General features: G+C 33.9%; 2 protein-coding genes across 2 annotated transcripts; one reads left to right on the top strand and one right to left on the bottom strand.

The window, feature by feature from the left end:
- Positions 1–2,372: 2,372 nt before the first annotated feature.
- LOC7484874 (metalloendoproteinase 3-MMP) lies at positions 2,373–3,926 on the top strand. The gene has a single exon (XM_002318726.4). It carries the CDS (start codon positions 2,664–2,666, stop codon positions 3,783–3,785), a length of 1,122 nt encoding a protein of 373 aa, XP_002318762.3. The 5' UTR covers positions 2,373–2,663; the 3' UTR covers positions 3,786–3,926.
- An 847-nt stretch (positions 3,927–4,773) lies between these two features.
- LOC7454589 (long chain base biosynthesis protein 2a) lies at positions 4,774–8,891 on the bottom strand. The gene is made up of 12 exons (XM_002318124.4): positions 8,556–8,891; positions 8,382–8,447; positions 8,116–8,204; positions 7,870–8,015; positions 7,666–7,790; positions 7,484–7,577; positions 7,232–7,395; positions 6,656–6,817; positions 6,125–6,251; positions 5,839–6,005; positions 5,564–5,671; positions 4,774–5,173 (listed from the first exon to the last, which is right to left on the bottom strand). Exons 1-12 carry the CDS (start codon positions 8,679–8,681, stop codon positions 5,078–5,080), a joined length of 1,470 nt encoding a protein of 489 aa, XP_002318160.1. The 5' UTR covers positions 8,682–8,891; the 3' UTR covers positions 4,774–5,077.
- Between the last annotated feature and the right edge of the window lie 5,693 nt (positions 8,892–14,584).

Raw genomic sequence — 14,584 nt, 5'->3', positions numbered from 1 at the left:
GAGCAAAATTTTTCTACAAAAAGATTATAGCAGAGCCACCAATTAATTTATATTTCATTAAACAAAACAAGGTAACTTAAATTTAAAATCTAGTTTTGTTTTGTTTTGAGATATTTGTTAATAATTTGATGAGGTTTTTTTTTATAATTCTACCATTTTTGCTCTCTTTTTTCTCAGAATTACTAGTTTTACCAATTGTTTTTTGAATTCTTGTTATAGTGATTTTTTTTTCTAATTAATTAGATATATTTTATTGGTTTGTTTTGATTATGCTTGGATTTTTTTTTATGTTTTGTTTTTAGCAGAGCCACCAAAATTATCAATTTTTTCTTACGATATATGTTTTGATTTTAGGTTGAACCATGAACAAAATAAGAAGAATTGATTTTTTTTTGAAAAAAAAAAGAAAATATATTGATAACTCAGCTTACTGAACGAGCTTTTTCAGTGATGAAGATTGTTAAAACAAGACTTCGCAATCGGATGGAGAATGATTTTCTTGCAAATTATTTAATTGTCTATATAGAAAAAAAATTATTGAAAGATTCACAATTGATATGATAATCGATGATTTCTATTCTATGAAAGAACGAAGAGCACAATTAAAATAAATATGTAAGAATCATTCTTTTTTATTTTTTGATTTATTTCAAAGTTTATCAAACATAAATAATGTTTCGCTTTAACTAGTGTTTCTTATATACTTTGCATGATTATATTTGATAGGTATAAATACCAACAACATTAAAGTGATGGATATATTATGAAGATGAAATTAACTTCATTACTTTGACTCAATTTGGTATTGCTCCAAACATTTTATCTTTTATAAAGGTTATTATATGTTTGTAGTAAGTTATTTGAATAAAACTAAATTATATAAGTTTTGTTTTACAACTCATATACAATAAATTAAAACAAATATTATATTTTGTTATATTAATTTTTGGCCCCCCTAATAAATAATCATAGCTCTGCCCCTGCCTACAAACACTCTTAAAACATCAACAACCAACATATCAACCTAATAAACCATAAAAAAAGTTCAAATCACAAAATCAACTCGAATAAATTTTCTTATTCTCGACTTAGACCTGGTTTTTTAGGTAATATTGAGGATAAAAAAAATCACTATAAGACTCCACTCATGGATTATTTTGACACAAATTTTAACCAATTTAATGGTTGTAATAGGTTTCAAAGACAACTTTCTCTTTTCATGTTGGATTCTGATGAGTCTCTATCTCTTCTTATAAAAACATAAGTGAAAAATAAAAAAGATAAAGCATAAGTACCAAAATAAAATTACTAAAAGAACTAACCACTTATTAAATGAAAAGGATGGGGCACCAAATTTTTTTTTTTAATGAAATTCCTGATTTGGTGATAATTGAATTGATGCAAGATTGACCATTCTCCGTCTGCGTAACCCATTATGTAAGAGACTTAGAAGAATACAAATTTAAAAAAAAAAAAAGAGGAGGAGGAGGAGGAGGAGGTAGCGAGGTAGCATTACAAGAAACAGTTGAACCTCTCCAAGTTTGACTTGCCCTATGCCCGACCTTTCTATCAATGTCCTTTCTTTCTTGAAGCTTCCGCCAATAAAGTCAAAATCAATGAATGGAGATTCAAAAACATTAACAAAATTGCATTATCGCATTAAGAGATAAGAATACAATATGAATGAGGAAGTGTTAGGTATATATATTTAGATTTAATGTTTAATATAGATTCCGTGTTCATGTAAAGAAAGGAATACGACTTTAGATATATTAATGTCCATTGCCATTTCAACCATAATTTTCTATTATTGTTTGGCGACGCAAGCTTGGATTAATCCTCCAACTACACATGACTCCTCCAATAATTATTTCTTCAATTGGGTCCCTTATCTATATATCTTTTTCTCAATTGGGTCATTTTGTTACAATAAGTACTGCACATCTTGTTAAATATTGCACATATATGCTATTGAATGGTTTTCTAACTAATGCTAGCTCTCTCAGAACTATTAGAACGTGCGTGGAATACAGTGAATAATTAATTCCCCTAATATATTGCTATAATTGTTCTTGCAGCATGTTGAATGATGGAAGAACTAGGGTTTTTCCATGTTTTAACTCCTGTGGGAACTAGAGCCAGGGAGAAAACACATGCACTATTCAACATCGTCTTCAATTTGGCGACCCAGTTGATGAAATCAGTAGTTGAGGGACTCATTTACCCCCTCTGTTTTTTGGAAAAAAAATAAAATAAAAAAGAGTTGATCTCCGTAGCCGTAAAAGACCACCAAGATCCCTAGGTAAAGAGGAAGCGTTCAAAACGAGATAAATTGCAACACGCATGCACAATTGAAAATCCATACAAGGCAAGTACTTGGATTCGGAGAAACTACAACAACATATACGAGAAGTCCAATGTTGTTGCCGGCTTTCTTTCTTCATCTGCTTTGCATCCAATCCCTCTAGAAACTAGAAAACTTGTTGCTTTTTAATTGATTAATTAATCATCACCAGCCACGAACCTCTCTTCTACGTACTACGTCAACTAATCAAAATCCTTCCCATTTTTTCCCAAATAAAACCAGAGACCTCTCTCTCTTGGCCACCCTTAACTCTCTCTCTCTCTCTCTCTCTCTCGAACCCCAAACCAACCCAACGATTATGACAAGATCACAGCAATATCCTCATCTTTTCATGATCACTATAATTCTTATTCTTCTCTCAATCAATTCAGTTCCTTCAATCTCTGCTCACTTTTTCCATAGCAATGTTTCAATCCCAGAAGACTTGCTCAAAAACGCAACCTCTAATCCATGGAGTTTCTTCCATCAACTATCCGGCTGCCATGCTGGTGAAAAATACGATGGCTTGGCCAAGCTCAAAAGCTACTTCCAGTACTTCGGTTACATCCCCAACTCCCTCTCCAATTTCACCGACGATTTCGATGACTCCCTCGAATCTGCTCTCCGAACTTACCAACAAAACTTCAACCTTAACATCACTGGCCAACTCGACGACCAGACAGTTAACCACATCGTACGGCCCAGGTGCGGCAACCCGGATATAGTTAACGGCTCTTCCAGTATGAACTCTGGCAAGACACATAATACCTCGTCCAGTCACGTTCACACGGTTTCTCATTACTCCTTCTTTACTGGGATGCCACGTTGGAGGAAGCAAGCCTTAACCTACGCGTTTTTGCCTGGGAATCAATTAACCGACGAGGTTAAGACCGTTTTCTCCCGCGCTTTCGACCGGTGGTCAACGGTGATTCCATTGACATTCACGCAGGCGGATTCTATCAACGCAGCTGATATTGGAATTGGGTTTTACAGTGGCGATCATGGAGATGGAGAGCCGTTCGATGGGGTTCTTGGGACTCTAGCACATTCTTTCTCTCCGCCAAGTGGACAGTTCCATCTTGACGGGGACGAGAATTGGGTCGTGACAGGTGATGTTAGGACATCGTCGTTGACGACAGCTGTCGATTTGGAGTCCGTGGCAGTACATGAGATTGGACATTTGCTAGGGTTAGGGCATTCCTCTGTGGAAGAGTCCATCATGTACCCTACTATTTCTTCGAGGACTAAGAAAGTAGAATTGGCCGACGATGATATTCAAGGGATCCAAGTGTTGTATGGTAGCAACCCTAACTACAACGGTTCATCTACAACATCCGTTCAGGAGAAAGAGACTGGTAGTAGTGGGGCCCATTGTCTTCGTTCAAGGTGGGACCTTATTGGGTTAATCATGGCCTTTGGATTTGTTCTGCTGCTTTTGTAGGTTAGGTAGATTAGATGATTAATATTTTATTTTATTGTTTGGTGCTTCGTTTCTTTTGTATAGACCATATAGTAAAGGCGGCCGGGGTATACTTTGTGATATGTTTATTCATGAAATACGATTTACTATTTTTTATTTTTATTTGATAATACCGTCGAAAATATTTTTTATGATATTTTTTAAAAAAGTCATCAATTCAATAACTTAAGATAAAAATATCGAAAAAACAATAGCACCATCAACGACAATACCAATTTATATTATTATTTGATTGGACATCTTCAGCCCATTGGTGTACCCACAGACGAATGTTTGGGGACCCATTTTTACGAAAGAAGTCACCCGCTTCTGCCTTCAGGTCATGTCTGCGCATTCTCACATTAAATTTGTTCGTCGTTGGGTTTCCGCTGGCTTTTGTGAGATTTCGTCAGCTTCTGCGACCCAGTGAAATTTCTCAATAAGGACGATCACCAATAATACAAGGCCCAGATTGGAGGAATAAAATCATCCCCATCTTCATACTCAAACAATTCCATTTTTTACCCGCTTCGAACTCCGTCCTCATAATATCAAAAATCCCTCTGTGGCCGTCTCCATCCGAGTAAATGGAAGCAAACCTCCATCCATGAAATTGATAAAATTTGATTTGAGTTGTGAACAGTGATTCGATTGATGATAAAAAAAAAAAGAGAATTCTTGGTTCAGTTCTCCACCTTAACGACAGAAAAAAAATATTGATAAAATTCTATTGAGTCTGATCTATATGTTTCATCAATAAAGAAAGGCTTGGAGATTTGTTTCGTAGAAGCACCTTCTTCCTATCCATGTCTCTATCTTTAATGGCAGAGACGGCCACTGTCACAGCTTTTGTCAGCCTCACCTCGAGCCCTAGGAAATCTTTTTTTAAGAAGCTCTCGATTCAAAAGTCATTTCTCGAGTAAGATGAATGTGTAGCTTCTTCTCAAGCCGGCAACTAAGACAGCCAAGATGTTATGAAAGTGGAAACGATTATATAGGAACTGAATCAGATTACATTTGTTTATGTACATTAAATTACCAAAATTCTCGCCTGCAAGAAAAGAACGAGAAAATTTGACGAGGTTGCACATGACAAGACACAAGAGAGCATAGAAACAAACAAGAGGAAAGCATCAATGCTAGCAACAGAACTACAAACATTTTCTCCTTCTCAGAGGAAATCTAATCAATACTGCACGAATATGCTAACTTAAATTGTTAGATGAAAGCTTTCAGGTCACAAAACAATTTTCACGAGACTGAATTCTGAAGTCTCACTCCAACTTGAGTGCACCTGGCTCCTGATGCTGCTTATCAGACTCAGCAGGGAAGTACTTTATGCCAACAAGGTCACCAACTTGACTGATAACCTGCCAAAACAAAGCAATTTGCCATTATTTTGTCATCTGAGGACAGTAACCTGTCATCTTCTGAGATTAGTAATCACACATCAGAAATTCCTTCCTAATTCTATCGGATCAATGTTGTACAACCAAATTAATCAGACAAAAAGCATATGAAAAGCGGCGGGTATTTGCAGAATCATAGCCATTGCTTCCCCATTATAAACTCAATCAACCATATCCTATTGCTTTCGCTGGTTGGAGTCCCTGGTCTTAAAATTGACATTTGTTTAAGAATCAAAGGATGCACGAAGTCTTTGTCGCTGATATTCAAATTCAACAGAATAGCCAAACCAAACAAAGGGCAAGAATACATACTGTAATACAAACAAAGTTCATATTGACAAGCACAAATACCTCCAATGCTTTGAGAAGATCTTCTTTGGTATGAGAGGCAGATATGCAAATACGTGCCCTGGCCAAAAGTAGAGGAGTAGCTGGAAATGCAACCGTCACAACAGCAACCTGTAAAAGTATATTGATCTTAGCAACCAGCGACATACACAAGAACAGAAATGAAGATAAATATGCAACTAATGAAAATCAGAAATTTTGAATGCCCTTACAAGATCTGATGAATACAAAATATCAACATGGCAATGCAGACATTAAAAAAATTACTAGGAACTCACATTCTGCTTTAGACACTCCCGAGAAAATGCAGGGATTTTTGCTGGATTGTAAAGCATTATGGGCATCACTGGTGAATCATTATCACCAAGAACCTCAAAACCCATTTTCTGCAGCTCTGACCTGAAAAAGTTGCTATTTTCGCGTATTCTTGCAAGTTTTTGAGCCCCTGAAGTGAAACAATATCAGAGCAAAACAAGATTGATATGTAAGCTCAAATCTGAGTAATTAATTTCCGAAACACTTCTTTAAGTATATCAGAAAGAAAAACAGATTCTTTTCTAATACCTCTACTAGAACCATCCTCTCCAAGAATAACCTTAATGGAAGATATAATTTGTTGTGCAGCTGGAGGGGAAATTGATGTTGCGTATAAATGAGCAGGACAATTGTACTTAAGATATTGGATTAATTCCTGAAAGCAATAAGCAAACTTCAGTCGATGGGGACTTGCATAAGATCAATAGCTGAATCCACTATTGGAAAATAATCAGAAAATTGGTAGTAAAGCTCAATAGGTCATAGCAAAGACAGGTGGCTAGGTGTTAACAACAACAGACATCCTTCAGAATTTCTAGGACTATTGGAGACAACAAAATGATAGTACTACTGATACGATTAAAAAGGATTGTCCACCAAATGTTCTAAACTATACACACATAGCAGAGTCTTGCACATCAGATGATGACTACCACTAGGTGGTTCACAGGAAAACAAGAAAATAATCGTTGACTACCACTAGCTGCCAGCTTGGGTACTCATTATGACTAGGGGAAGTACTCATGTGAATTTCCCACCAGAGGTGCTCATGTAACAAACCTTAGATCCAGCAATATAACCCCCACAAGATCCAAACGATTTAGTAAAAGTTCCCATCATAATATCCACATCAGCTGTATCCACTCCTAAGAGTTCACAAACACCTCTTCCTGTTTTCCCAACTGCTCCAATGCTATGAGCCTCGTCCAAGTAAACATATGCCTGCAACAAAAAGACAAAAACGTTACAATTAATCCTATTAGGCAGAAAATCAAGGAGTTTGGCATGCAAAAGTACATGGAAGAAGCATAAAACAGACCAGGAAAAAAAATGGCATGCCTTCCAGATTCATAGCATCCCTGACTTTTAAAATCTATATTTTTTTTAATAAAATCGATTCAACTTTCTTTGATTGTGAAACAATAGAGCAGAATTTAGAAACATAACTTTTCAGATGTTACAAATTGCAACTGGATATTATAACAATTCACCTGTTTTCTAATGCAACACAGTGATTCGCCTAAGAAAAACAAGATTCGCAAAATTCAAGGTAAAATCTAATCAGAAAAGGTTGAACTGAAATTATTCAAGATACACAAAGAATTGCAATTTGCTGCACTCCACTCCATTCATCACCTTGTATTTCTTGCATACTGCAACAATCTCTGGAAGTTTGCAGAGCTCGCCTTCCATACTATAAATCCCCTCCACAATGACAATTATCTTCTTCCAAGGCCTATGTGTCCTTGGTTGCCCCTCCGCAATTTGCTGTCTCAAAACTTCCTCCAAGTGAGATGGCGCTGAGAGAGATTGGCAACCAGATTCCAATGCATGAGAACACAGAAATTTTATTTCCAAGACTGAAAACGACTGTCAGATACAACTTACTATTGTGTTGGAAAACCCTAACTGTTGCTCCTGAACCTCGAGCACCATTCACAATTGAGTTGTGGTTCAATGAATCACTAATTATCAATCCTCCCTGTCAAAGAAACAAAAGACAAAAAAGAAAACAATTCAAGACACCATCTTTACATATTATAAACCTACAACTAAGATTATGCGCATACCTTTCCAATCAGAACAGGAAGGATGGCAGAGTTTGTGACATAACCCATGCCAAACACGATGGCAGCTGGCTTCCCAACAAAGTTTGCAACACACACCTCCAGTTCATTATGCAATATCGTAGTTCCTGATCAAAACCTGCATTACTCAATACAAAACACCAAGAACATAATGAAGTAAAACATGGACAGAAATATCAAGCATACCTCCATCAACACGAGGACTGCAAGTACTCGGCGAAAACCTCTTCAATGTCTCAATAACACGAGGCGTACAATACTCATCAGCTGCAGCAAACCCAAGATAATTATAGGACCCCAAGTTAAGACACCTAGTTACCTTGGTAGTCCGTCTGCTCAACACACAATTATAACAATTAACTCAGATAAATGCCCCAAAAGCATCACTTTATCTAATAATGAACAAAGAAAATACTTTTTCAAAGTTCTTACTTCAACGTCTTGTTATTGTCATTGGAGTACCGCTCGACAACATCGAACCACGCACCCGGGGAACTCGAAATCGGACGTCCAAAACAATCCTAACAACAACAACAACAATAAAAGATAAACGTCAACGTAACCCTTTCTTAACCTAGAAAAAAATTACTAAAAAAGAAAAAAATATATTTTTCCTCTCAAAAATAAATAAATCACTTGATTCGGTTCGATTCGGTTCAAAAATCATATTCTTAAAATTAAATGAGGAATTAAAGTACCTGAATCCGAAGATATAAGCGACGAATGTAGAAGTCTTCAAGGCCTAAACAGATCGGTGCATAACCCTAGATTAAAAAAGAATTGTATCATCAACAGACAAAATCGAACAATTTAGCGCTTAATTTATGATAATAAATGACATGTTTTTTTTAAGGAAAAAAAGAGAGGAGTACCTGAAGATTGCTAGAGTGCCACGAATCGAAGATTTTACGAAAGAAATCACGGAATTGGCCAAAAGCGAAGAGTAAGCCATAGCTGAAGTAGGTGCTCAATGCGGTCAAATATGGGATCTTAATCATTTCTCCTATCTCTTCTCTCCCTGAGTAGTGATTTTTAGATCTGATGATATGATTTTGCTCTCCTCAAGTTATGAGAATTTATTTATTCGAGGGATAAAAAGGAAAGGGAGAGATTGATGATGAGAGATTCTTTCTAATTTCTTTTCTTTGGTTGGTTGAGAGAGAGAGAGAGAGAGGTTTCCTCGGTCAATTCAGTGTTTGATGTTTTTTATTCATTTGGATTTTGTTTATTTTGTGTGTGGTAAATGCTTTTTAAAAATGAGAAGCTTTTCAATAATTTTTTTATTTCTAATTTAATATTTTTTAATTATTAAATATATTTTTAAAACACAACCAAATATAAATTGGAATACAATATCAAGCAGCATCATAGTTAGACAAAAACAAAATATCTCTTTAGAATCTAAATTTTTTTTGTGGGATTAAATTGATACCCAAACAGAAAATCTTGATGCCATCCAGCCCAATCTTGATAGTTTTATTTTCTGTTTGGAATTGTGGTAATGCTTGCGGTTTTAAGTGTTTTTCGCTTAGAAATACATCAAAATAAAAAAAAAATATTTTTTATATCAACACATCAATACAATTTGAAAACATAAAAAAAAATTAATTTAAAAAAATCAAAATTTAAGGGAACACGGTTTGCACCATATTCCCAAACACGGCCTAAATAGAATTCTAAAATCCAAAATTTTTATTTTATAATAATTTTCAATAAGGTTTTTAGAATTTTTCTTGAATACTCTTTTTATTGGCTTAAAGAGAAAAAAAAAACATGAAAAAACCCTAATCATATTTTATGTACCCCATCTTGAATTATTTATGTCAAATGTGATTTAAAAGTTTACTTTTATAGTTTTTAGAAAAATCTTAAAAATTTTAATGAATAGTGTGCCATATTTGTTATTGTGTTGGGGTGTGTTTTTGTAAACCTTCACATGAACATCAAGTCAAAAATAGTAAGATCGAAGATATATAATAATAATAATAATAAATAATATGAGGGGAAATGGAGAGGATGATCTCCAAAAAGAGTTACGATTTCTCCACCAAAGAAAGTTAAAACATGGATTGCATTATATAAGATATTTAATTATACTTGAAAGGTATAGCGATGTTAATTAGATATCTGATATTAAAGATTTAAAATCCACAAATAGATTTATCTTTATTATTGAATGAGTTATAGCCTCTTGGAAATCTTCTAAATAAACATGCATATCTAGATCCATAAAGGATAATGAGATATAGCTTTAGATAAATATGAAAAAGAAGTATAATATCTTCTAAAACTTTTTTGAGGATATTCCAAGTTAACCAAAATTTTATGTCAACAATTTGTATACATTACAGTAGCCAATTTGTAATTGGTATGGCATAAAATATTATATATAACGGTAGGTCTTTACATGAGCTTCAAAGACACAATATTATTATATAGTTACTCTCTAATTGGGTTGTCTTTATTAACTATGCAAAGTTAAAAGGTAATATCGCAAATCTGCTAATAAAATGTTTAACAAGAGAGCATGTCGATAAATGACCTAGGAGATTGAGATTAACACCTATATTTTAAGATTTGACATGATGGTAGCCTAACTTAGTTGACTAGAGAACTCAAGATCTAGGTTTAAAAATACAACCAAATCATGTGTCAATTTAATAGTAGCACTCTTACTCATTTCTAAGATGAAATGTGCTATCTATAATGAAAATAGAAAAAACTAAGTTTTTAATGATTCTTGTAGCTTGAGGAATTCAAGTGGGGTATTATAGGATACTTTTAATAAAAATCACATATATAAGTGTGAAACGAGATCATTTCTATGAGAACTGAAAATGCTAAATTCTTTTAAGCAGGAAGTGTTTGGGGGCAAAATGGACATAATTGTGAGAACCAAAATTGTAAGGAAGGAACTATGTAATCTTTATTGTTTGGCTTGACATAAAAAGCTGAACAATTCAAGGCATCATATCCACCGGTTAGCTGAATGAATTTGATAGTTTTCACTAGGGAATGTTCAAAGCCAAAAGTTATCTTACCCGATGCAACGACTTTTCATTATTACTCTCTATTTCCATATCTACTTTGTATTTTATTCATTAAACAATTTTCATTAATATGGCAAATTGTTAGGGAGTGAATGAAAAGTTGTGTTTGTTAAAACTCTATTTAAAATAGAGTTGTATCCTTTTAAACTAGAAATTGTATTATTTTGTTTTAAAAATTACGTTAAAATTAACTGTTAGAATTGCCTATAAAAAAAGACAATTCTAACATGGTTTTAACAATGGAGAAAATTTCTAGTCTTTCTAAACTCATCTCTTTTACATTTCTTCGGTCAAAATTCTTACAAGGGTTAACATAAGTCATTTATTCTTGGTTACGCTACCATGAATAAGACATTAAATAAATCTTGAAAACAATGTTGCAATCACACTACTAATATCAGAGAGCAGATAATAAATTGTTTTAAGACCATAAAATTAATCATTGTCTCAATCTACTTCTTCAAGTTTATTTTCTATCAACAAGTATTATAAGTTGAAATTTTTTTTTTAATTGTTGATTCGTATGCATGTTATATGTTTTTTAGAAACCAAATCATTAAAAACAATCTTAGAAATTATTTAGAATGTTCCAACAATACTAAGTGCAAAACAAATATATGAATGTGTGAGATCTAATTAGATATATGTGTTGAAATCGACATATTTTATGATATTTTGTTAAAATCAGCCACTTTACACGGTGTTGAGAGTGAAGTTTTCAAAAATCCAGTTAAGTTTTCGCATGGTTCAACTTGGTTAACATGGCTGGAAATGTGTGCAATGCTAACATTGAGTAGAATTGTACCTTAATGATCAAGTTTGAATCAAAGTGCGCACATTGGCTCTAACTAGAATCATTCTCAAAGCATTTTCTTGCCTTCTTGTCTGTGATATCAATGGCAATCTCATGCCATCCCTGCCATTCCAGACGAAATGAAAGTTAGCTTTTGAACATGTATGTAGAAGAGAAGTAGCCAGGTCTAGCATGAAAGATAAGAGCCAGTTAGGATAGCCAGGAGACTGCCTATGAACCATACCAATAAGCTCTGGAAGGTGCTGCGCGCTTTCATAGTTGTCTGCAAATGGGAAGAAAATTGACTTCCAAGGTGCAGAAGTTCAAAAGTTGGCCTTGCCTTATTGTGTCCGCGTTGCATGTTGATCAGTCAAATTGCATTGAATCAGTCATTGACGCTTAATTTTTCCATAAAGTTAATCATGATTCTCATTCTAAACCTTCTTTCTCCAGGAACCATTGTATATAGGACGCACAATCAAACGCATAAATGCTAAAATTGCATGCACAAATTGGAAGCTAGCTATCCTGTTCAATTTGAAAACGATCAAGTCTTGGTCAAGAAAAAATGATACAGAAATCCCTGAATCATTTCTAGATGCCATGCCAGTATTCTTTCTAGCTAGTAGAAGAAGAAGAGAATAAGCTTTGACCTCATCATGAATAAGCTGATCAGAAGAAACAGTTGAAAAAAACAGAAAGAAATCCTACGTCTTGGATTCTTTCAACTACCGATTTGTATTGAGATTTTGACATTCTTTGAGGTTTGTCTGTAAACTTTTAATGAGATATATTGAGTCAGTCATGATTAATTCTTGTTTCTGACTTCTTTTCTGATCACTTTAAGAGTTCATTCTTCCGAGTTAAACATCAACCAATGTTCCGAGCCCACCAAGAAAAAAAAAATGTCAGCACCTTCTATTTCCAGTCATATTTTGTATTTCTTCTTCTTCTTCTTCTTCTTCTATATTTGACTTGGATTGAAATATTTTCAAACACTTTAGAATTGCAAATTTATGCATTAATCCAAGCTTCTTAATTCACTTTAGAATGGAGGTGTTAGTTATAGATCTAACTATGATTGTAAGAATATTTGATAGTATTTTAGATTAAAATATTTTTATGCTATCTAAAACTTAAAAGTTAAAAAAAAACGATATATGGCGGAGCTTTTCATGTTGATGTATGGCTAGTCAATAACAGCGGTTTGTCTGTATTGAAAGCAAAAAGTCCACTTCGGCTTCTATAATTTAGAATTTCGAAATACAATCTAAGAGATTTAAAAAACAATAATAATTTTTATTTTGTCATTAAACAGTTAAACAGCTAATGGTAATTTTTAAACCTCCACTCAACTCTTTATCATACCCAAATATCATAGGTCTTACAATTATATCTGATCCAAGCTTACTTGAATAATAATAAAAATAATTATATTAATAAAAATAGTTGTTGTTGTTGTTGTTATTGTTGTTATTCAAATAAACTTGGGTCAGGCATGGATATCAGATCAAAGTAATTTGGGTAAGTGGAAGTTTAAAAATTCATTTATTTAGCTAGGTTTAATAATATTATTAAAATATTTTTCATACTTTTAATAATTTGTTATATATTTTTTAAAAAATTAATATTAATTCACTGCGCAAGACAATGAAATATGTCATCTCCTGCAATTGGTAGTGCAGGCCATTATTATGGAAAAGCAATACAATATTAGCACAAAACTAGCAATTTTGAGGTGGCATGGAATCTTAAGCTTCGAGTTTGCAATAATCCGATCCTAAAAATGCTTCTCCGAATAATTTAAATGAGAATGCCAAAAACCCAATCGGAAAAGGGTTCTTCAGTCTTAACATGCTTTGAGACTTTGTGCAAGCCCACCCCACCCTGATAGAAGCTGGGCCATGGACGTGCACTTTCCAGTGGTTCAGCCGAGGCTTAGCCCACAAGAGCTTATTAAGTAGGTAGGCCTACTTCCACGTGTGTGAAAAGGTTAGCCTCCTTTTATCAGCAGGAGCAAAATTCTATATATATATATATATATATATATATATAGAGAGAGAGAGAGAGAGAGAGAGTTCCACATGTAGCCCCTAGCTAGTTTTCTGAATTCAATTACATTAATTTCCTTGTAGCTTGCTTTGCCGTGCTACCGGTCCAACTAATTATTAAAAAAGCCGACTTAGCACAAGATGAATAATAAAAATGGTGGTTAGATATTGATAATGATATCAAACCACTCCCCTCTGCCCAAATATCCCAAGTTCTAGATGGGAAAACATATCATCCCTCATGGCACGCCTGTACTTAGTCAGTCTGCCAGTGAAAGCTACCACTCCACAATAAAGTTCACACGAATAGTTTGTTGGTTTTTATATTTTAGAAATATTTTTTAAAAAAATTATTTATTTTATTTTAAATTAATTTTTTGAAGATTTAATACAACGGTCCAGATTTCACTTTGTTATATAATAATAGAGTAAGAATATTAATTAATTTATATATAATAGAGTTTATTAAATAGTAGCATTCCATCTACCAAATCTCAGAGGCCATTGATTTCAACGTACGTTGCATGCTAACAAACTAGCTTCCACGTCACAAGCAAGCCTATACTTGCGCAACACGCATACAGTACTTGCTAAGCATCACATGATCGTAACTAACTCTCCTCTTCAAAATGTTTCCCCCGTGGATATTAAATTCGTCCCTTGAGTTAACTCCTAAGTTAACTCGGTTTATTCTACCTTATTTTTAAAAAAAATTAAAAAAACAAGATTTTTATTTTTATTAAAAATCAAAGAATTTTTATTTTATCTAGTTAATTCAAGTTGTTTAATTAAATTATATCAGAACAATTCCTTTTTTATTATTTTTGAAATCTAACCCGAACTAAATCTCGAGTTGACGGGTTTCATAAGCATGAGCTTTCCGGTTTGCTGATGATTTTTATTATTATTGGGGAGGTGTGTGTGTGTGTGTGTGTGTGTGTGTGTGTAACTCGGCTTGTTGACCCAGTCATTGCGTTTGCGTGTGTGAATGTGATGGGACCTGTTTT

This window comes from Populus trichocarpa, chromosome 12 (genome assembly GCF_000002775.5).
Source record: "Populus trichocarpa isolate Nisqually-1 chromosome 12, P.trichocarpa_v4.1, whole genome shotgun sequence".
Taxonomy (NCBI): Eukaryota; Viridiplantae; Streptophyta; class Magnoliopsida; order Malpighiales; family Salicaceae; genus Populus; species Populus trichocarpa.
This window is presented reverse-complemented; position numbering and strand designations above follow the sequence as displayed.